Source organism: Acinonyx jubatus, chromosome B1 (genome assembly GCF_027475565.1).
Source record: "Acinonyx jubatus isolate Ajub_Pintada_27869175 chromosome B1, VMU_Ajub_asm_v1.0, whole genome shotgun sequence".
Taxonomy (NCBI): Eukaryota; Metazoa; Chordata; class Mammalia; order Carnivora; family Felidae; genus Acinonyx; species Acinonyx jubatus.
The window spans coordinates 45,373,358-45,397,829 of NC_069382.1; the positions used below are offsets into that span (position 1 = coordinate 45,373,358).

The following is a 24,472-nucleotide window of genomic DNA, read 5'->3' on the forward strand; positions in this document are numbered from 1 at the left end:
CAGGGCATAACATGGGGTGGAGTGACATGGCCAAAGTCATACCTCACTTGAGATAGAGCGGGAGACTAGAATCTCCCTTCCTGTTAGTGGTGGTGGTTGAGGGTTATGTGCAGAGGCAGGCAGTCGAAGGAACAGATGTTCCTCGGGACACATTCCCCCAAACCTGGCATTTCTAAGGTAAAACATTGGCATGAGAGTTAGGAGGGGATATTTGTAGGGACTGAGCCTTAGGAAAGCAGGGCACTGAGGTACACTGGTTGCAACAGAAGCTTGTGGTAGTTTCCATTGTTGCTGTACCACAGACTTGCTTAAAACAACACAGATGTTTTATCATACAGTTCTGCAGGTCGGAAGCTCACTGAGCTCAAGTGAAGGTGTCAGAGAGGTTGTGTTCCTTTTTGAGGTTCTAGAGAGGAATCCATTTCCTTGCCTCTTCCAGCTTCTAGAGGCCACTCACATTTTTTAGCTGGAGACCCCTGTTCCACCTGCCACTACGTGTTTCTTACCTGTCTCTGATACTCCTGCTTTCCTCTTAATTTTTTTTTAATGTTTTTATTTATTTTTGAGACAGAGCATGAGCAGGGGAGGGGCAGAGAGAGGGGGGACACAGAATCCGAAGCAGGCTCCAGGTTCTGAGCTGTCAGCACAGAGCCCAATGCGGGGCTCGAACTCACAGACCGTGAGACCATGACCTGGGCTGAAGTCGGAAGCTCAACTGACTGAGCCACCCAGGCGCCCCTCCCGCCTTCCTCTTATAAGGACCCTTCCATGAGCCCACCTGCACGGTAATTTCTCCTTTTCAAGGTCCTTAACCTTAATCACACCCATAAAGTCCCTTTTTACCATGTGGGATAACATTCACAGGCTCCAGGGATTAGAACGTGGACATCTTTGGGTGGGTGAGGGGAGCATTCTTCAGTCTACCACCTGGCTTTTCGTGGCTTGTTCACTTTAAAGTCAGAACCTAGGGATCTCTCTGCTTCTGCTTCCTGGTCTCCTGTCGTCTCCAAGACACCACACCACTGGACCAAGGTATCAGTTGACCTTTGGGTTATCTCCACTGTGTCAGCCACCAGCATGCCCGTCCTTATTTCCAGAATGAGACTCCATGTCTGCCTACAGCTATATGGAGTCCTAGGAAGTTACTACTGGTTTGTCTCAGAGATTAGAACTGAGGGACTTAGGAGGTTCATCATTCAGATTTTTTAAAGGGTGTGTGGATTGTCTCAGAAAGCACAGAGGGCAGCCTCAGTGTGGGCTGGTGTGTTCTCCCAGCATTTTTATGAGGCTATAACTAAGTGAAGTGGAAAGGATGATATATATTAAATATCTTAATAGGACAGGTTATTTCTACTTCCAGCATGGGCAATAAAAGAGATGATGACACATACAAATAAAAATAATTACAGTATGTGGTGTTCCTTTACAATGCGCAATCAAACTCATGAACCGATGACTTTCCTCTTATTGAATTAGGGTCCACCTTCCATTCAGATCTATTAAAACATTCACAAACCATTGTTATCTTGTCAATGGCATCTTTAATTAAAGACTCCTCTAGACCGTTCTAATCACTTCACATTGTGAGCTCACAGGGGCTTCAAATATACTTTGATTAAAGTGATGGCAATTTTTATTTATGCGTATTTGTTTGTGGACCAAGGGGGCGTGACGTGGAAGGAACGGTAATGAGCATCGTAGGGGGAAATTCTCTCCAAAAAAAAAAAAGCAGATCATAAAATGACAATGTGAGAATTCTCCTCCCTTTTCCCTCTGTCTCAATTCTTCTCTTCCCATCCTCTCATTCTGGGTGCAATGGCATGATATTCTAACCTAAATGACTCTGTGAGGAAGCCACTGTGATTTCAGTGCAGTCAAGAGCACAGTCTTTGGCTAAAGGTGCATTAACCCTTCAAGACACCATTTGATTAATTGACCCTTTGATCACACTGCATGGCACTGGTAACCTGAAAGAATTAATGTGTTTCCCAAATGGCTGCAATTTGCTCCCCCTTGCACTAGTGGTCAAGAGTACCTTTTCTTGTTACTTAAAAAGCCTTCCCTCCTCAGCAGCTCCCTCTGCCTGATAGAGGGTTCATTATTGCCAAATCCCCTTCAAGGGATAGATGTTTGCCATTCTGACTCTTCTAATAAAAATTTCTAAAACTCACTTGAAGCAACAGGCAGGATTCCAGTCTATGCCTGGGCATTGAACACAAATGGTGACAGAAACAATTTGTTTGCTTCTATCCATCACTATCTAGCAAGAAAAGCCTGACAAAGCTCATTCAATGTGGCATCAGCCACCTGTCCAGCTTGACTGGTCACTGATCTCCTAATATGAACACCAGCCCCCTGGATTCCAATGTTGGACCCATATCATATGCCTCTGAGGTAGAAGTCATAGGTCACAATGAGAGAGGTAGACTCAAAGGAATTGATGCAGAGAGTCCTTTGTATCTTCATAAGGCTCTGGTTTTAAAGTGAGCAGTTAATATGTTTGTCTCACCGAATTAATCTTTCTTCTGAGTCTAGAAATGTGGTAGCAGTCAAAAGAGAAGAGCCCAGCATCTTCTATGCCATGAACTCTAGAGAACTTGGTATCTATGTAATTAAAAAAAATAATAATGTTAGGGGCGCCTGGGTGGCTCAGTTAGGTGTCTGACTCTTGATTTCAGCTCAGGTCATGATCTTGCATTTGGGGGGATCGAGCCCCATGTCAGACTCTGCACCGGCATTGTGGAGCCTGCTGGGAATTCACTCTCTCCCTCTCTCTCTCTCTCTCTCTCAAAATAAATAAATAAACGTTAAAAAAAATAAGGCTATATGAAAGAAAATATCAAAATGTAGCATCTGTATGGCACTTTATATTTCACATGGGACTTCTCATATATGATGTCACTTTATTGTCCTCACCAAAATCCTGGAATGCTGCTAATAATATGCAAGACCTCTGGATGATAAATTGAGGCCCAGAGAAAGAAAATGACTTGCTCACAGCCATGCAGGCTGTAGATGGCATGGCGGGGTGGGAACTTCGGCCTTGGGAACCCCTGTGTTCTCACTCTCCTCCATCATCGCCTTTCGAAACAGTCTTTATCTCTCAGGTGATGCCAATGAGTGAGTCTGCACAAGTGTCCTGACAAGTTATGCATGTTATCAGTTCACCTCAGTGGACTCCAGGATTGGCGGATTCTTACCCAGCCAGGGAGGCAAAGAAAACAAAGGCAAGCAGAAGACTGTGCTCTGCACGCACCAGGCAGGCATAGTCTATGCCCACTATTGTCACATTTTGCTGCCACATGGTCTGGCCCAAAGCTCCACATGGGACTTTTCTGTTCAGCAATTGTCTCTTTTCTTGGTTATAAATAGTATTTTTGCCTTTCATTGATTTATTCTTTAATTTCCTTTCTACCCCCGTTCCTGTACGTCAAAGGGCTGTGTTTACTCCCTGGAAAGAAATCCAAAGTGGCTCCTGGTGCAACTATTATCGCAAACTCTCAGGTGACCTTCAGCTGGCAAATCTCTCTCGACTAGTTAATCATCAGTTCCCGAGGCAGAATTCTGAGAATTATCTTCAACACCTTTATCTTTTTCACATTAACACCACCACCCCCCTCCACAATCTCTTGTGCACAACAAAGACAAGGACACTCAAAAGTAGAGTGACTACGATTTATTGTCCAAACTCAGATACTTTTGAGGATGAAGAAGGGCGTTATTAATAACTGTGCAGGCAAAACGAGGCATATTTTCACTGTGCTTGCAAGGAGGGTACTCATAGAAGGAAGACTTGAACTTGGGGAGTGGTGGTGGAAATAAAGCTGAAGATAATATACGGGAAATGTAAATATGAGCAGGTCTCCTGAAGTTTAAACCCCCTCAATACCTATGTGCCAGGTAAATGTCAGTTTCCCCTCAGCAGCAAGTAACCCTCTACGTGGTCTAGTCTTTATTACTCTTCCTTTCAAATTTTGTTGAGATTTGCTTCGTTCCAAAATAAACAATGCTGTGCAAAGGCACTATTCTATTCCCTTTGACTGGAATGTCTTTTACTCACTTTCGGTTTTTAGGTCAATTGTTACTTCCTCTTGGAAACCTTCCCTGAGCCTTTAAACAGAGTCTATCCCTTTACTCCTGGTTACCATTTGTTTATCTTTGTTACCCCAGGTATCACACTGCAGTATCATCAGTGACTTGATTACGTGGATTTGCTTTGGGAGCTTCATCTATTATGATATTAGGGGGCCCTAGTTTTCCTAGTACAAGTTGACGCTTGGGCAATGCAGAGGTTGGGGGGTGCTGACCCTCACACAGTTGAAAACCTCTGTAGAAGTCTGACTCCCCCAAAACTTAATAGCCAAACTATTGACTGGAAGCCTTACCAATAACATAGACAGCTGATTCATCTGTATTTTGTATGTTACACGTATTATATACTGTACTCTTCCAATAAAGTAAGCTGGAGAAAATATGTTAAGAAAATCATAAGAGAAAATACATTTACAGTACTGTACTTATAGAAAAAGAATCAGCATGTAAGTGGACCCGCACAGTTCAAACCCATGTCAAGGGGTCAGCTATAATTGCTAACAAGTACGCTTAGTGGAACCGCTCGTGGTAGCAGGGTCCCTTGAAGACCTCTCATTTTGATTCTGTGACTATTAAATGTTTTATTTACTAAACCGATGAAACCCGAAAACCATTTTAAAAAGTTAATCTTATATCGGAATCAAAATTCCACCCGCACCCTCCAGTACCCATGCGCACAGACACACGTGTCCACACACTCATGCACACGCACATACACAGGGCTCTAGAACTTGGTCTGGAACTAGGAGCAGGCTGTCTGCTCCCTCCCGTGTTCCCTCCTCCATGAGCTTATCCATAATGCATTATGGTAGAAAGGAGGGAGGGGAAAACACACACCGTCTCCTTACATAACTCTGTGTGGCAAGGTGGTGGTATTTTCTTGGATGACTTAAGATGATCCTTAATGGCTTCGGTACAGGTAGGGGTGGTGACTATACTCCAAAAGACCTCCCCGACAGAGGGTGTGGGTGATGGGATTGCAAACAGTTACTGTTACGGATCTGCAGTTCCTTGTGGGTTCCAGTTACTTCTGCCACCTGCCCCCCATCTGGCAGCATCTTGACCCTGCTCTCTGACTTCTTTGCCTCACACTGAAGTGGCCCCTGGCAAACCTGTTTTCAATCCACGTACCCTCCCTGGCTAGGGTTAATCCTCTCCGTCCCTTGGGAATATGCAACCTGGGAATGACGCCCCTTTCTCCTTGGCGTTAGCAGCATGGAACAAGTCAGCAAACTTATAAACGATGAGGAAATCAAGTGTTAGTGTGCCCAGTGATCCTGCAGATGATCCAAATGTTAGGAGTGATTCTCTTGGGGCTACTCTCTTTGACTTTGGTGGGAGCGGACCCAGCCATTTCTGATACCTGTACTCCTGCAAAATGTGACTTCCTATTTTCTTATTATTTGATACCTGTAGTCCTACAAAATGTGACATTCCCATTCTTCTATCAATAGGAAGAGAGAGGACACGGTGCGTGAGTGGGTAGGGGAGCGGTGGTATCCATGCTCATGAAATGCTGCTTCTTGGAAGGTTCCACAAGGAGGTGGGAAAATTAGCTCTTGGCATTATAGCTGGAAAAGCTCTGAAATTAGAATGTTGGGGGCACTTCTCTCTCTCTTTTTATAAATCAGCTCTGACTCTTGCCAATTTTAGAAATCCAGAAAAAGTCCACTGTACTCCCAAACATCATTCTGCTACATATATACAACCTCTGTCCTCCACAACCATCCACCTCCAGCAGAAATAAACTCCTTAGAGAAGGGATTGTATTTTATCCTGCTCCGCTGTACCGGAGACACTGGGGGCTTAATAGTCATCGACTACACTAAGCTCTAATAATCACTGTGAAAACTTCCAGAAGTCCCCAACTTTTTTGCAGTGAGAAGGTGCCGTGTTTTTTTGCTTGAGCTGCCGACGGCTTGCCACAGAACCCAGTGAGGAAGTCCCCCAAGCTGGAGAAGGCGAATAGAGGTGCAAATCCACCCAGAAGCTTTGAGCCGGGTTTTCTCCCCTGGGGCAGGGGCCTGACCAGTCACCTGGTGTCAGTCAGGGTAGAGCCAAAGCTCTTGTTCCGGGGACCGCCGCACTAATTGCAGGAGCCTGGTGTTCCTTACCTTGTGAGAAATCAGAGCACCGGGGAGCCCCAGGAAAAGTGAATGGGGCTTCCCCTTTTACTGGGGTGAGAGGTTTTAGAATGGCCTCAAATGCCTGCTTTAACACAAACACTGACCTACTACAGATTCATTTCTTTAAAATTTCAATATTGCAAGTATGGCCATACATATCCAGGTTTTCTTTTTACTCTTCTAGAAATGAGGTCGAACAGCCTACAGGTGTTTCTGAGTGCTTATATCTCCTGTCAGGCACGATGCGCGAGGGCGTGTGTGTGTGTGTGTGTGTGTGTGTGTGTGTGTGTGCGCTGTCCTTGCTATCAGGGAGGCAAAGCTACAGGAAGTCGTTCCTCGGGAGTGGCCTCCACCGCCGTGTTTAACTGTGAGCCATTACTAGGGGAAAGAAATTCTCTTCATTTCCCAGGGTGACTTTTTGTGTCCTCCTAGTCTCGCATTTGGTCTTACCTCACGCTTTTGCTACTAAAACCACTGAACCGTCGAGGCACCCTAAAAACAGGTAACGTGTCATTACACCACCATGTCCACTTTCTGATCTCCACCCCAAAAAGCACCCACGGCACCATACCATTCAAACAAAGCAAACAAACAAAAAACAGAAGAAAAAAATCGTTGAAATACTCTATCTGGGGTGAGCTCACATGCCAAAATATGTGTCCTTTTGTAAATTCTTGGGTAAGATTACTTATATTTCCAATTCCAGTTTAAGCATTTGGTCAGGGATATTCACATGACAGTGTAATTGGAAAAAGAGATGAGTGTTTGCCTTTGGTTTCATTTTATTGCTTCTTGGAAGAAAGCTCCATATAATAATTTTCTGGTCCAGTTCTCTACTCTCCGACTAAGGGGTGGGGAGGGGTGCAGGCGCTGGGGGAGGGGCAGAGGGAAGGCTGTGCCACATCCACATCATTTTCTTATTGCAATATATGTAGCGGGGGGGGGTCTCTGAAATGACATTTTGATTCCCTTGCTGAAACACCTTCATTTTTTTAAAGTTTATTAATTTTGAGACAGAGTGAGGGTGCTCACGAGTGGGAAAGGGGCAGAGGGAGAGAGAGAGGGAGAGAATCCCAAGCAGGCTCCGTGCTGTCAGCACAGAGCCCTATGTGCGGCTCAATACCTCGAACCATGAGATCATGACCTGCACCAAAATCAAGAGTCAGATGCTCAACCGAACGAGCCTCCCAAGTACCCCTAGAACACCTAGACTTCATAAAAAATTATCAAAACCTGATCAGTGAGGATGAAAAAAATGTCCCCCAGAAAGCTCCTGTAGAAATGTAACAACGACAACCCCAAATTTCTTTCAAATTGAAGTTTGGGAAAAGAGACATGCTTTCTGAGAATGATCAGTGCTGGTTTCCTGCCCTCCGAAGGGGGTCAACAGTAAAGGAGGTTAAGTCTAGCATTGAGCCAGCTGCTTAAATACCCTTGATCCTGGAGGAGGAGCCCAAGGGGTTCTACCAGAAAATAGTTCCGGCAGCCCCAACTTCATGCCATTGCCTTTCTGCGAGGCTAGTCTAATTCCTGTTCCTGTGACGTCACTAAGCATCCTCTAATCTGTGAACAGGGCAGTGTGTGAAACCTAACTGTTTGTACTATCTATTCCAGGTCTGGGGTACAGCTGGAAGGAAGCTGCTTAAGATAATGACTTCAAAGCAGGGAAAAATATCTGATTTAGTCACTCTTACAGACTTCTCCCCTACCCCTCTTATACTATAATAATAATGGAAAATGTATCCTGGGCCTGGAAATCATTGAGGTACTACTGCCCTTACACCTTTCCTTGCCTGGCTAATTTCTACTGATGTTTTAGAATCAGGTGAAGTGACATCTCCTGGAATCCACTCCCTTCACACCCCATTTGTAAATCCTTAGACTAGATTAGGGGTCATTTTCTTTTTTTTTTTTTTTCCCATTGTTTTCTATGAGATCCCACACTGAGTTGCAAAGTCATCACTGTCTTCCCAAATTTGGGCCCCTCCCTGTCCGTTTCATGGTGTATTCCCATTATTAGGCATAAGCCTCATCTCTCTCCAAACATGCCTTATTAGATTCATGGATAATACACCTAATTGTGCCTTAAGGTAGGGATTGTGATGTCATATCAAAACACATGATAAGCCAGATAATCTACACCCTAAGTCAAGCTTACTGACTTTTCTTGGTGTTCATTTTCAAATCTATTAAAGTTCGGATACTTCTATAATTGTTTGCCATAAAGGACTGGGGTGACGATTAGAGCACATACTGTAGGTAGAATGCTTTGTCAAATATTACGTGTAGCAATTAGGAAAAGAATACGTATTTTGTCATCTTTTAGATGTTTGTATCTCTGTGTATCGTGCAATCCCACAACATCCCTATATGGCAGAGACCAACTGTTTTTCAGACGAGGACACATCTGAGTTACAAAGAATCTTATGAACTTACCTAAGGTCATGTGGATAATAGTGAAACTTAGATCTGAACCCAGGGCTTCTGATGCCTGAGCTCACACGCCTAGCCACTGAGCTCAGGAAACAGATTCAGCAATTTAGTGGAACCTGTTTCCAGTCTTTGTTCTCTCAATTCTATAATGCAACAAAGCAATTTACCCGATGTACTTCTCAGGAAAATTCAACTTGATCCTGCCTTTCTGCCTCTCCTAATTTTCCACACTCATACAGACCAATTCCAGAGGATGCCTCTTTACAGGGGCCAAGAAGTGGAGTGCAAAGTCAGAAAGTGGTTTCCGTAAAGTCTCACACATCAGGAAAAGACGGCATCCTTTAGTTTGTGAGCACTGGAATTGTGGTCCGATATCTGGAAGTCAAATCCCAGCTCAGCCGGTAAGGTAACACGCCCTTGGAAATCTGCTCTGCTTCTTGGAACCTTCATTTTTTTAGATTTTATTTTTCCCCTCATCTCTAAAATTGGTACAAAATCCTCTTCTTTTGAACATTAAAAACCAAATGAGTCAATGCATGGGAGAGCACTTTGCAAGTTACAATGAAACAGAGGTAATTATTACTTTTCCAGGAATGCAAAGTCTTTGGCCAGCACACCATTTAATACGTATATATGTAGAAAAAGTCAACAGAGTTAATTTCCTAAGCATTATGAACAACCAAAGGTCCAGATTGCTGCTGGAGGTTGGAAACGATTCAGTAGAATGATTGTTCAAGTCTGAAAGTATAGACAGAGCAGGGACATTGAGGAAGAGTGACATCATTCCATTTAGTGGAAAGTACAAAGTGATCTTGGAGGCTTCCCAGCAATAGAAGTAGGACCTCCCAAGAGAGACTGGGTACATTCAGTTCATACAGTGAACCACCTTACTTAAAACCTACCCAAATTTCAAAAGATAAGCATCGGAGCCTATTTGAATACAGGGAGTTATTTTAAGCCTGTGATTCATTCCACATAGCCCCGTCTCTGGGAATCTGGTACTGAATTTGGATCAATGGGATCAGTGACAGTTCCGCTAAATCATCAACCTGTTATGCCAGGGATGTAACTCAGAAAAAAGCAACAGATATATCTCCTCAATAGGAAAACGGAATAGACTTTAAATATGGCACAAAGTTTGGAAGATTTGACTGCAATTCTGTGTGTGCAAGTGATGGAAAGTCAGAGGTTAAGGAGACAGAGCAGTGCTGTTCCAGGTCTGTGGACTTTGAGAAAACCAAGCCACTCTGAGCACAGGTTCAGAATGACAGAAAGGCAGCGTAAGATGAAGATGAGTTTTTAAGTGACATTACAAAGGAAAGATGACACTAGATAGCTATGTAAGTGGCCTTCTGATGAATCACAGGATTAAAAGCTGAAGAACTTAGAGCCAAGCAGCGCCCTGGCAGGGATGGAAAAAATTCACCAAGTTTAAGAAAAGTTGTAGAAAGGAATTTGCTATTTTTAGTGGAGTTGTTTGTTTTGTTTTGTTTTGTTTTTTGTAAGTTGTTTGGAGCTTCTCAAAAGGGAGTGAGGACAAATGAGCAGTAGCCTGGAGACTGGCCATTTTCTTAAGAGGCAGGAACATCTGGGAAGGTTTTAGCAACATGAAAAGGAACATGTGCCGCTTACAATTGCATTTTATCCTCAGTTTACTAGGAAAAGGCACACCTCCTAGATCGGAAGTCTTGGATGAACTAGCTGTTCCTGCTTCTATCTTCCTGGACAGCAGTAATAAACACACACCTTAGTTCCAGATGGAGAAACCAAACTGGTTACCTTCACAAAGCTAGTGGTGTGGTCCAGGGAATGACCACCTCAGGCCAAACCTGTCTTTTGAGGTCTGTGGGGTCTGGCATGTTCTTAATGTATTTCTCCTTCCTATTTTTCAATTGCAAGATGCCTCAAGTGGTATTTCCCACATAAGTCCTTGTCTGTTTAATGCCTGTTGGCACATTCTAGCTCTGACCTCCTAAGCGGCAGCTTCTAGTAAGAGACGGGGATTGAGGTAATTGTAAATTGGGTGCCTTTGAAAATGTGCACTAGCCCTAGGTTGCTTCTCATGTCATGAGGTAGAAGTACACTGGGTTTGAGAGGACAGATGTGAACGCAGACTCAGTGCATGGACTGTAAGGAGAAGGGAGCAGGAGGTGAAGGTTTGCATAAGGCCGTGTTTCAGGCAGGCTGACTGGATCCTGCCTCATCCTTGACATATGTATAAGGGACCCTGACCTAAACTTTTAAACAAGTATGATTTCTTCTATAAACCAACCAAAGGGATACAAAAGAGGTGATTCTTATCCAGGAAACTCCCATTTCTAGGTTTGCTTAACTGAGATTCTAAATACACTCTCCCCCTCCCTTCTGCGCCTCGGTTGCCCCTGTTTGCACGTGGAGATGTTTAGACCACAGCATGCCTTCAGGTGTGCAGGTAAGGGATCTAGTTCCACAGGACTGAGGAAATAGCAAGGCCTATTCGTGAACCCTCTTGAGAGCCTTGCCAATAGCCAGCTAGCAGAACCCTTTTCTTCCATTCCGCCCAAGCTCTCTCGAGCAGAAAGTTAAAACCACTGGGCACCAACAAATCCTTTTATGGAGACAGCTATCGGAATCTGTTCAAACCATCTGCTTCTCTGGCTGTTTTTCCTTCCAGTGTTTTTCCTTCTTGTGTTCTTTGCTCACAACAACAACAACAACAAAAATCTAGTCTAAAATAATCAAGATGTTAAGACTGAAAATGCCAGAGGTATATATATCCAGTTTAGGAGAGAAATTGCTTTCTCAAGAGGAGTGAGGTTTATCTTGTGTGGAGGCAAGCAACATTTCCACAAATATTATACTTGCGCCAAGAAAACAACCCACTACTTTCATTAAAAGACTGCGACAAGATTTGTATTCGTTCATGTAACTGAATTTAATGCTGCTGAAATCTGTCAGATCTGAAAGCTGTGCAACGCAGACGATATTTTTACATGGAGGAAAATTAGCTGAGACATCCTCTCTCAGCCTGGAGCAGGGCTTCTGCTGACCTGAAGAGGTGACAGGTCCGTCATTTTCAGAATGTGCACAAGGTCTGCCACCGAAGAGCACCTCCTGGAATGTTTTTTGTTTTGAGAGGAGGAGTATGCGAGGTGGTCAGTGTTTATGGAGACGCCCTGCTAATGACCTGCCCACCGATTCACTGTTTTATATTTGGCGTCTGTGGTCTAGATGTCGATGAGCTAGATTAGCTACCCAAAATTGTGGAACTGGCTATGGGTGTTTTCATTTTGGCCAATAGTTGTGCAACTGGTTTTTCCCTCCATATGGTCAAGTAATGCAAATCTCAGCTATAGCTCTCCCTGTCAGATTATCTTAACAAACTTCAGATTTTCAGCAACCCCGCCGGCCCACATTTAAGATGTCATGAATATGCTGCCCTTTTCTGTCTCTCACCTGGGTTCACCTTGGTTGATGGACATATAAATCTCCCAAGAATTCTCTTCTGGGATGGCGCCATGTGGTATGAGCAAACTCACCCCTAAAACAGAAAAAGTCAAGAGGTTATCTGTAGAGTTTCGGATTATCCTGAAGCACTCAGCTGAGCACTGTGAGGTGCTCATACAGACACACAGCACACAAATATCACAACAATTTATGAAATCCTGATCGTCCTTGGGAAGTTTAAATGGAGAAATTGTGGTTTCCCAACAGTGACATAAAAGAGGACCATGTTATTCGTCTGTGTAGTCAAGTTAGTTTTTTCGTTAGGGCCTTCCAAGCGTTTTTAAAAATTCTCTTAAAAGACTGGGTGTCCAGAGACCAGGCACGAGCAAAAGTATCTGAGAATGTAAGAGTTGATCAGTGTATCAGTTAATCTGTTGCTAAATTTACAAAGGTATTGCTGTGTCTTGTCTCTATCCAGTCACTTCCTAAAAAGGTGTCTGAGATGATGGGCGAGCCATCTAATGCTTTGCGAAGGCCTGGTATGAAACTGTCTTAGAATTATGCACCTTAAAGTAAGTTTAAAGAGGCGATCAACGGAGTACTGCCTTTTGTCAAGAAAACGGCAGGAAAAAGGAAAAAAAGCATGGAAAAACTTAGGGACCCTGTAGGTTGTTGTATAGCCAGTATTTGATCCTATGTTTGCAAACAGAAGCTAAAACAGATGACAGGTAAAAGGCGACGTAACCATATTCACATTGGTGTCAAATCGGAAAAGCCTCAGTAGCCTAACTTCAGTAAAATCCCATCACCCAGGCCCAGGAAGGCACATCACACTGCGCTTGAAAGGGCCCCTTCTCTCCACTTGCCTCCTGCGAAGTCACTATTTCACACTGGCCGAGAGAGGGGAGTCCCAAGAGGGCAGAGAATCTCTTTAACGTAGCTTCTTGTTTATAAAAAGAAATGAAATCGGGGCACAGTAAGATCACAAAATAAAATCTCAGGGCATCCTCCTATTCTTTGAATAATACAGTTCTCACTTTCCCGCCCTTCATTAGAGCTAATGTAATTGCACAGAAAGCTTTCAGGTTGCCGATGGTAATTTACATCCAGAGATGGCAGTCTTTCCTGATAGCCTTCTGTGTGCCTGTTCGCCGAGGCAGAATCAAGGAATGCAAGGACTCGTTGCAAAACAAGTTATCTGTGATGAACATTTATGAGCATTATTCAGTAACATGCTAGTTATCATCAGTATCTTTTGCCAGCACTAAGAATGAGGCACGTTTAAATCTTGCTTACAGCTTTTCAGCAAGAGTATCCATTTATATGCTGGGCTTTGATGTCCATGGAACTGTAATTGCCATACTTAGAAGCCTCTGATCAGGTTCCTCTTTTATTTCCCATCCTTTTTTCAAATGCAGTTGCTAAATGAAGTGGACTCCAGGACATCTTTCTCTTCTGCTGAGCAGAAGTTGTAATGCACAGGCTACTCAGTGTGTGTGGCTGTCAGTCTAAATATACACCCTAGACATTCTGTATTCTCCCTCAGTCTGACACAGCGCTTGTTCTCAGGTGCCTCCCTTTTGGCTTATCTAGGCCCTTATGGCAACAGAGACATTCAGCCCTTATTCTTTAGATACAGAGGCAAGGGTGACTATCCTCAAGCAATGATGCCACCTTCGGCAACTGACCACAAAGATGAACTTCATTGTGGTCTCATTTTTCTTGTCCTGTTTTCTCCTTTAGTGAAGTACAGTTGCCATGCAATAAATCGTACCCATTGTGAGAGTACAAACTGATGAGTTTCTGACATGAATACTGTCATGTAATCACCACCATAATCAAGATACAGAACGCTGCCTCTGGCCAGGGTTGCCTTGTGCCCCCTGTATAGTCAATTCTTCGACTGCCACCCCAAATAATCACTTTGTTTTTTCTGACACGTTGATTAATTCGCCTTTTCTAAACTTTGAAGTAAATCCTATAGTGTGTTTAAAATAAAAAAGCAATGATGGCTTATTACATCAATAACATTGCATACTGCCTGGCACAGAGTAGGCATTTGAAACACAAATCCTGAATATATGAAGGATTAGGATCCAGAACTGTTTTTTAAAAAAAGCCAGGAGGCACTTGGGTGGCTCAGTCGGTTGGGCATCCAGCTCTTGATATGGGCTCAGCTCATTCTCGGTTCGTGAGATTGAACCCTGTGTGGGGCTCTTTACTGATGACACGGAACCTGCTTGGGATTCTCTCCCTCTCTCTGTGCCCCTCCCTCACTGTCCCTCTTCTGCTCATGCTCTCTCTCTCTCTCTCTGTCTCAAAAAAAAAATAAATAAATAAAGTTTTTTTTTTTTTTTTTTAAGCCAGATTCTGAGACATAATCTTTTCTTGAGCTCATCAGTGCCTGATGGTCAACTCCCAGATCAAATCAGAAAAAATATGTATGTGGACTTTTGAGAAAGGGATAAACAGATCGTATCTCATTCAAGCGTTCAGATTGAAACATTATTCATGACACTCCTAAATACGACCTGACTCTACAGGATCCTTAGCACTTTAAACTATGTCATCTATCCTTCAATCAGAAATTGTATGATTATCTTTCAAACATGCTTCTCCTACTTAAACATGCAAACTGTCAATGGAGATAGAAGACAGTCATACACAGAGGCAGGGTTGTGGTTGGTGGTAAGTTTTATCTTAAGAAGGAGAGGCATGGTGGGGAATCTTTATGTCTGCGTCCATTTTCTTTCTTTCTTTTTTTAAGTTTCTTTTTTACAGAGAGAGAAAGAGCATGAACAGGGGAGGAACAGAGAGAAAGGGAGAGAGAAAATCCTAAGCAGGCTCTGTGCTGTCAATGCAGAGCCCAAGGAAGGGCTTGAACTCACAACTCGTGAGATTATGACATGAGCTGAGGTCAAGAGTTGGAAGCCTGATGGGGCCACCCAACTGCCCCAAGGAGTGCCTATTTTCAGTATGTCACTCACCAGTTATCTCTGATTACAAAAATATACTCTCCCCCAAACTCCGCCTGCTACCCCAACAGCGTTTTATTTGATATGACAACAGAACCACCTGTCTGAGTTTCTCGTTTCATATTTTGCATAATAAATGATTTCTACAGCAAGGGGACCATCCCAACCTTTTTGAAAAATCATTGCCAGGCACCATACGATAATTCGGGATAGATGGCATTAGAACAATTTAATTGCTATGTCTTGCTTCTTTACACTTTAGTCCCCTAGGGCATATTTTGCATTTATGTTCTGCAAATAACAGAGCATATGTTTCAATTCCCCACACTTATTTTTCCTCAAACTCATTCCCAGTGAACAGCTTCAATCTTGTCCAGGGCTTCCTTGTGAAACTCTGAAAATGCCTCTTCACAGAGGAAATGTTTGGGAGTCAGACAGTGCTATCAGAACTTTTAGTTTTCAGGGTACCTGCGGGGCTCAGTTGGTCAAGCATCGGACTCTTGGTTTTGGTTCGGGTCATGATCTTGCAGTTCATGGGTTTGAGTCCCACATCGGGCTCTGTGCTGACAGCATGGAGCCTAACTGGGATTCTCCCTCTCCCTCTCTGCCCCTTTCCTGCTCTTTCTCTCTCTCACTCTCAAAACAAGTCAACATTTTCTTTTTTTTTTTTTTTAAAGAAAAGAACTTTCAGTTTTCAACACAAGTGCTTCTTGAGTCAAAGGGGAAGAAAAAGAAAAATCTGTTTTATGATTTTATCTCACTTTCTTTGATGAACATTAAAGCCAATGAATGGGTTGATCTTGGCCCACCCTCCACATATGTGTAAACAAACACAATGATGGGAAGAGAGAGGAGGGGTGTGGGCCAACTGATTGAACCAATAACTACCTGGGGCCTCCCAAGTGCCACCTACTAGGTTAGGAAGTGAAGATAAGACAAAATGCAATTTTCTATGATTCTGATGACTATTTCCTATCCTTAGGGAGGGGTTTGCATCATTTTCTTTCTTCAGAACCCATGCTTCCAGTTTATAGATTCCTCCAAGAAGAGTGCTTGGTAAGTAGGGCTGACCAACTCCTTCTGCATTGAGGCTCCTGACTGCCAATTATGACCAGGGAGGATTACATCACACAATGACGTAATCATTCTCCATATTTAAATGGAGATTCTTACTATGTCTTAAACCACTGACCAAAGAAGATTTTGAGAATTCCAAGTCTAGAAAAGAAAATCATGAGTAGGGCTGCATTTGAGGGCTATTTTCAAGGAAGCAACTGACGTAGGAGAACAAGACAACACTTATCAACGTAAAACATGGTGTCCAGTCACTAAGCTACCGTCAGGCCAGTTAGTTGGAATGGTGGCTTCGGGCTAGTCCTCGTACAGATTTCATTTTAGAGGACAAAATGATTGATTTGGAGAGGGTGGTCAGCTGGACCTCAGGGAGAAGTCTGTCGAGGCCCCCGATGGTCCTGATTCAGTGCGGTCTGGTGGTTCTAGAACACAGATGCAGAATCCTCTTTCCTGTCAGTGGCCAACGGCGATGATTCATTGCACTACCTAACTCTTGTTGCTTAGAAATCGGAGGAGACATTACCCTCTTCTGCCAGCCAGTTAGGTCTCAGATGGAAACTAATCCATTGATAGGATGTCATGTTAAAGTGCACTGGCCTGTACACCTTAAGTAGCCTTGTCAAAACATTAAGAAACTCTCCCCTCTAACCTAAAGGAAGAAGAAAATTCTTGAGAACTAATTGTACGCATGGTATAGCCCTGGCACCGAAGTTTGCGTTCAAAAGGGCAACTCCATAATGAACCTTTATCATTGCTTGTCATAAAGTAACATCACAGCAAGGTCTATGGACACTGATACTATGTATTGGGTCAGTTAGTGTGTAAATCGAGTAGACTTCTGGAATCACAGTGTTTGTAGCTGCGACACAAGGATGGTAAACATCTGAAAAAATTGAACTTATGGGACATAGTTGTGCAAATTTAAAATGCTGAAACAGATCGGAAAGACACAAACGCACACTTACCACCCACCTGTATTTGGCATGACTAAGCGTCCTCCCAAGTGGCCAAAGACACCAGTGGTCCTCAGTTCTGTCCTTGTGGGAAGTGATGACAGATTCTGGATGTAGGGTGTTTTAGTTCTGGGGTGCATCGTACTAAAGCTACGGTTGTTTCCATGGGGAAAAGTCCCGGAATGATTCTTGCCATGGTACTCAGCTCTTTCAGACACTCCCAGGGAAACCATGAATGAGCTCTGAACTTTGACTTTGATGTCGGACAAAGGGTTAAAGAGCGAAGACTCTGTCATGAGTTCTTTGTCCAGCGGGTCCTGTAGGCAGATGGGCCCGCTGTATGTTCGGCTGACCGTGAGGTCTGGTTGCATGGAGGAATTCAGAAGCAGGGGGTTACCTGGTGAAAGAAAATCGATCTGTCACTCGGAAACGAAAAGGCGTCACGGTTACCCCCTCGCCTCTGCCTCTACTGACTGCACAACCGCCTGTGAGCTTGCCAGCCGCCCTTCAGGCCCATGCTGAGTGTCTACGGCAGCTCTCACAGGCCAGTCAACAGTGACCAGAGCCTTGGAATGGGGAGCTCCGGCTCTCACAGCGGGTTCTCTGAATGCCGCTGACCACAATCACTCATTCTCCAGAGTTCCTGGCATGCCATCTTTTCAAAACAAGTATTTCTGGCACTGTGTCAGGCAACTGACTACGGTATTATTGTTTATGTGATTATTTTAACTGGCAGAGAGAAGCTTCAAGAAAAAAAAAAGGAAGAAATGTTTTGCAATCCAGTTTGGAGCAAAAATAACATCTGTTCATTTTAAATGGTAAAAGGTGACACAGCACGGTGACTAGGTAGTGCTGTTTATAACCAGAGAGGCGTTGGTGACAGCCCGTCTCACGTGGAATTCTGGGCAGTTTGTGGAGCCGGGAGAGGAAATGATGTGTCCTCAGAGCAAAAGGGTCAGGGGACCATGCGGATCATATCACTCCATGTCTGAGTATATGTCACTCTGAGAGGGAAAGGAGGCACCACATGGGGACAGCGAGGCTCCGATTCTATGTGGGGAGCAGCTTAGAAGGGCTTCCTTTGTGTCTCGAAACAAATGAAAAAAAAAATCTTTACAAAACCATGAGAAATTGGACTTTCATCGGCTGGGGCTCACCGATCTTTTTCTCAGCCTAATATTAAAAAGAAATGCTGTGATATTTTCTTGTGATGAAATAATCCCATTTATTAGTGAATAACGAAATAACCCTCAGTCCCAAACCTCCCACCCATATCAGTCCGTCAATGTGACTTCTCAAATTGAAACCCAAACCATATTAAACAATTGTCCTTTGGGGGCCTGACAAAATGTTTAAAGTCTATTTTTGAAAATGTTGCAATTCCAGGCCATATTGTATTGTTTTTCCATCTTCATAATTTGTAGCAATGCCAGTAGGAAATCTATAACCCTGACTTTCCCAACCTCTTGTTCTGATGCTCGAAGAATCCAAAGTCAGAGAGGACTTTGTAGATCTAAAGGCTCCTTGATGAGGCATTTTTTTTTCCCCCCATGCTGGAGGTTCTCATGTCAAGACACAGGCACAATCAAGGAGCTGAGCTTTTTAATGGAACTGGACTGAATTCTACAGGCATCAGCCTTGTTCTTGTTTTGGTTTTCCCAGGCAAGGCAGGGGACGTAAGAACCGTGTCACAACTGAAAAGCATTCAGGTCTCAGGCCTTTCCGCTGAGACCTGAAAAATCGCATCCCTGAGGCTCATGGCTATTTTCTCTCAAACCTTCACCTTCTGAAGTTTAGCTTTTGGCCACTCTTAAAAGACCCTCCCAGCTTATGGAAAAGACCCTCCAAGTTTATGGGAAGCCAAGCAGCAAAAATATTGCCTAGAGTTACACTGAAGTCTAACTTAAGGAGAAAATGCCTGATTATAAAAGTATGTACATATGAGAAAAGTCCATGGTTGAAGAGAGTCGGCGTATCAGGGACAACGACCTGATCACCCCACAGTTCATTTTGGAAATCCTTTTGAAACTTCCTGGTCAACCCCATGGCCTTCTGTTTAAAAGTCTGTTCGCCTTCCTGGGGTTCCAGCTCTATGTGCCCAGAAAGGGAGGTCTCTACAACAACGCGGGGTGCAAATCATCGGAGCATCAAGGTGAGGTGCATCATCACAGTGAACGTAGGATAGAGTAGAATTTGAATAAAGGATTTTTGCTTTTATCACTAGCTTTGGGATATTCTTGGTTAAAAATAAAAACAAAATGGTAAAGGAAGTTTGGAAAGGCTATATATTCTTTTCGAGAGTCACAATACACGCAAGCTCTAAGGAGACCCGCAAGATGGAGATGTGTTTGAGCTTACCCAAGTCAGCATTCTCCAAAGGCTTCGGCGAGAGAACCACCCCCTCACCTGCTGCTCTATGGAACACACTGGCATCCTGTGCCAAAGTAAGAGGAAACCACTAGCTTCTGGACTGATACTCGCTACATTCGTTGAGCACCTTCCATAAACCAAGGGCTTTTAATCCTTGTCATCCCAAGTAGTTTAATCCTCACAAGAACCCTTTGAGGTGGATATTAGTATCCCCATTTTAAAGCTGTAAAAACTGAGACAGAATAATTAACTAGGTCATATAGCAATTTTGGATTCACTCTCTCTGACTTCAAAGCCTCTGTCTCACATACTACTGTCGTTCTTCTGTTTTACAATGTTATTGTCTAAGACACTGGTATCTTATTTGATGGAAAGATTTCTAGTTTCTCATGTAGTATAAAAATAAGTTCTTGGGGCACCTGGGTGACTCAGCGGGTTAAGCGTCCGACTTCGGCTCAGGTCATGACCTCGCGGTTCGTGAGTTCGAGCCCCACAGCTCAGAGCCTGCTTTGGATTCTGTGTCTCCCTCTCTCTCTCCCCCTCCCCTGATCATGCACTCTCTCTGTCCCTCAAAATATAAAGGTTAAAAAGAAAATTAAAAACAAATCCGTTCTTCATTAGATTTATTTCTAATGAAACAAGTCAAGGGGATGTGTCCCTTTCTGAGGCCAAGCAGACTCAGCCCTGAAACTTTGGTGCCCAGAAGTGAGTGGCAAGCAGGAAAGCATTTTGTCTCTGCCAGACATTTCCCCGTTTCTCGCATGCTTGGGTTCCACTTCAGAACCCGACTGCTACTCCATCACGGCCATGCAGCGAGACTTCTTGTCCAGGGCTACTGGCGCTAGTTACGTGCAATAAATAGAAATAAAGGTGACAATATCGACAGTAAGGGTCAAGGTGGAACACTTCACCCTTTCTGAAGGGAGACAGCTTCATTTTTTCTCTAGGCCTGAAACCAGAAACCACGTATGGCTCATCTCCATCTTGCAATCAGAAACGGATTTGGTTCACATAAGAGAATTAAACGGCTCTGTTTGGAAAAGGAGTACTGCCATAGTTTGACATGACAGATTTCCTTCTCCCTCCAACAAAAGAGTGCCTCCAGTGGGCAGCAGGTGAGAGTCGTTAAGGCTGGGAACTTCATCCCTCCCCTCCCCTGCTGGCTAACTGACCTATCGTATATTATCTAAAGTCCTTTTAACTTATATAAGACAGAAGTAACCCAAATAACTCCACCTAGTACATAGTATATAATACCTATGCATGGGAGGTTATAGTAAAGTGGTTGTTTTTCAGACTTGAATAATCAGCATTTTAGTTAACTAAATATCCTCAGAGCAGGCTTGTTAAAACAGAACGTTGGCTAATCTGAGATAAAATAACGTGCTAAGTTTACTACATATCAAAGATGGAAGTGCCTCATTAAAAATGTTCTGAATGGATGGGAAACTGAGATCCATTCATTCTCATAGTAGTCAAGGACTTGGGCAGACTACGTGACCGAGCCTGGCTTCCTAATGTGTGAAGACAACTAGGTTAGCGGCTCCCAGTGCCAAGAGCTACCTTCACACAGGGCCGAAGAACACTGGGGGTCCTGTGTGAGCGTAGTCTCTGTGGTCCTGAGGACGAGGTGTTGGGGGGCCCTACGCCGCTGACCTTGACGGACTGTTTTGAAGTTGAAGGTCTGGAAGCCACCTGTCAATGCAGAAGAGTCGATGACGTCCACGCCATAGTCACTCTGGCTCCGTCTATAAAGGGTGACACCAATGACCAGGACTGCAACGGCCACCACGGCAGCGCCCAAGCCCGAGTACAAAGCAATGTCGCTGGCATTCTCAATGCCTGAAAGACACAAGAGAAATCCTAAATGGCCAGCATGGGCACAGAGCCGAAGAACCACCCTGGGATACAAAATGAAATGCTATTGGATTTTTGGAGCTACTTTTCAGAGAAAATGACATATGCAGCTAGCCATAAGTTATACTCTCTTTCACACATAATCATGTTTCTAAAATACCCTGTATAAATCAGAGGGACGCTAGTCAAATATCTTGACTGCATTAGGGCAGCTTACCACATAATAAAATCTTAAAGACAATCAATTTTGCAAAGAATGTAATATTTTTCAAGTAAAAGCAGACAACTCCTTAATTTACTTGGTTTAGAAAGTCATATTTACCTGCAAAGTATTTTTTTTTTTTTGCATCTTATTTTTATTTGAGGGAGGACATGAGATCCACATACAATGACAAAATATGGGTGAACTGTTCTGCTTATATATGACGTGGGGCACATGCATTCACACAGAGTGGGCTAGGGTGAGAAGGTCAGACACAGTCTAGGAGTCAAGAGAGAGAAGACCAGAGCTCACAAATAGGCATTTTAGCTTTGGCACAAATCATTCAGTTTAAGAGAACATCGACAACATCAGGTTAGCGTATTTACAATCATCATGAAAGAATTTCTGTTGTGAGATATGGAGATTTTGGTCCTAGGTGCTCCGATGTCCACGGTCAACGTTTTCCAGCACCATTAAATGCTAGACTTAATACATTTTTGAGAAAGAGGACTGGTCTCTAAAAGGGCACATGCTGTTTCTCCCATACCTCTCCTACTCCATCCTATTGAATGCATAGGCAAAGCAAAAATAAAAGCGTTAGTTTGAATTGAGAATGTGGGTGTCTTCCCAACCCCCAAGATAGGTTGTAGCTGTTTCCCAACTCGTCTGCTAGTTGTACTTTGCATGTGGTTCGTTCCTGAAGACCTTCATCATGGCTACTGCAGTTCAGCATGAGATTGATCCAAGGCCACGCGACCCTACAAGAGGCATAATCTTGCAAAGTATGTGGAAAGAGAAGGTGGCAAGTGCCAGCTATGTTATCCATCCCCTTACAGATTATGGGGTGAGTACACATAATAGGTCCAGAGGTACTTGCTCTGTCACCCTGTATTAGGTTTAGAGGCTAAAACAGAGCTATCATATATTCACCTGGTAATTGCATGGTGCTTACTATGCATTCACTGCAGCCTAATACAGTACTTATGTTATAACACGAGTACTACTAACCAACAAAGTTAGTGGACTGTAAAATAAGGCGCCACCAAATTAAAGAGTGAACAAGGAAACCAAGCAGAACCGGTTCAGCAATAGGGCAGTAAACACACACAAATAATTCGCAAGGGAGCGAAACCATCCAAAAGAACGGTATTTGAAAGGTGAGAGGATTGTAAGACATTTTCAATAACCACAGCGGCCTAGGAGATGTTGAGAAACAGGCTGTGACTTAGGTTTTAGTTCCAATGTCATGATGGTCCCCACGGGAGAGGGACAGGGATGGAGGCATCTGTGTGGTCGGCTCTGGCCACCCAGAACCATGTGCGTGGTGACTAGCACGGGCCCCAAAGTTCCAGTGTCTGCCTGTGTCCCACAGGGAAAGGGAGGGGCAGCTGGGCTCTCACTGATGTTCCCTCCCTCCCTCTACCCAATTCAGTTCCGTGAAGGGAGTCGCTGTGCTCAGAGCAGAGAGAACGCAACACCGCAGAGGTAGCAAGCCAGGGTACCGGGAGTAGGGAGAGAACTTTGGATTGAAACCAATTAGCCTTCCCCCTCCCCACCCCCCTGCTTCCCACCAGTTCCTCGGGCACTACTGACTGATGACACTATCATTTTAAAAGGTGTATCTGGGGAGAACACACCTGCCCAGCAACCGAGCACACACAGAGAAACAGCCTGGCGGCATACTGAGTGCAGCTGCTGAGTTGGCAAAGTAGAGCCAAAGACCCCTTTCGCTTCCCGGTACTAAAAATAGGCAGGAGCCGAGGCCAGGGGGATGATCAGGGCAAAATACTTCTGGAAATGGACATCCCCAGACAGGAACATCCTGAGCCCAAACAGTAGCGGGAACCAGTTGGGTGAGTTCCTCTGTATTTCTGTCTTGTTTTCTGGGTTTCCACCCTCCTGCTACCCACACACGCAGAATCTCCCTTCTCTCAGACACAAACCCTGTCTTTAGGAAAGGACCCTACATAGGCCTTCAGACTGAGATTTAAGTGTTTGATATGGTTCAGTGCGTTTCCCAGGAATATTTGCAGAATCTATTTGACTTAAGAGAATGAAATACTGAATTATAGAATTAAAAAAAAATGAGTATGGGGACTGTGGAGCTAGGGGGTGAGAGGGAAAGGGGAGAGACCTGTATGGAGAGCACGGCGTCCTTATAAGGCTCACCCTGGCATTTGGTGGGACAGTCTAATCTAAAAGACAAAAGTCAATCGACTCCCTACAGGAAGATAAGCAAAATGGTGTTTACTTTACAAGAACAATCTGTCCTGGGAATTAAAACCTTCAGAATCTAATAATTTCATTTATTCCACAAACATTTGTGGAGGGCCAACCATGCAATGGAAATGAGGGTGCACGGAGGAATTAACATATTCTTAGTTGTTTCTTGTCAAACGGTTCTAACGGTGGTAAAAGACAAGTGGTGAGATCCTGACAGGGAGACACAAATACTCGAAGCCACATGTATACATCTCAAGAGACATCCTTACCAACAGCTCAAACCCTTCCAAAGTTGGGCCACAGTGCTTCTTTCTTCTTCTTCTTTTTTTTTTTTGCTCTTCTATCTACTGTTTTTACTTCACCTCCTTCCTTTCTTTTTCTCACTCTGCCTCACTCTTTTCTAATCCATCCTCCAGGACAGTAGAGTGGTTTTCCCTGTAAGGATACCTGAGTGCTTATAAACATAATCAATTCACTTTTCTTGTGTGTTCAGGACTGGGTCCAGAAGAATCTGAGATTTCGTTCCATATTTGCCACCACAATTTCATGGGAGAAGGGAGGACGCTGGGTGTAAGCCTGTCCGTGAGCACGCAGGCACCTAGGGGGAGCCGCTGCAGAGTCACTGCATACACGCGTGCGCACAGTGATCACTTGTCCAAACGTTAGAAGCCACCACTGGTCCTTCCCAGGGGAGTCGTTCTAAGGACATGACCGCGTGGTGCAGGCACTACCCAGGCCCTG

General features: G+C 44.0%; 1 protein-coding gene across 8 annotated transcripts in view; it reads right to left on the reverse strand.

The window, feature by feature from the left end:
- The window catches only part of UNC5D (unc-5 netrin receptor D), a 543,854-nt gene that overhangs the window by 49,145 nt on the left and 470,237 nt on the right, over positions 1 to 24,472 (reverse strand). For 7 of the 8 annotated variants that reach the window (XM_027070311.2, XM_027070293.2, XM_053216623.1 and 4 more), the window contains 3 exons: positions 21,106 to 21,291; positions 17,099 to 17,476; positions 12,087 to 12,171 (listed from right to left, as the gene is read on the reverse strand). In XM_027070311.2, the coding sequence (XP_026926112.1) occupies positions 12,087 to 12,171; positions 17,099 to 17,476; positions 21,106 to 21,291 (649 nt within the window). The remainder of the gene's footprint in view (positions 1 to 12,086; positions 12,172 to 17,098; positions 17,477 to 21,105; positions 21,292 to 24,472) is intronic. The other variant, XM_053216628.1, reaches the window with a different exon arrangement.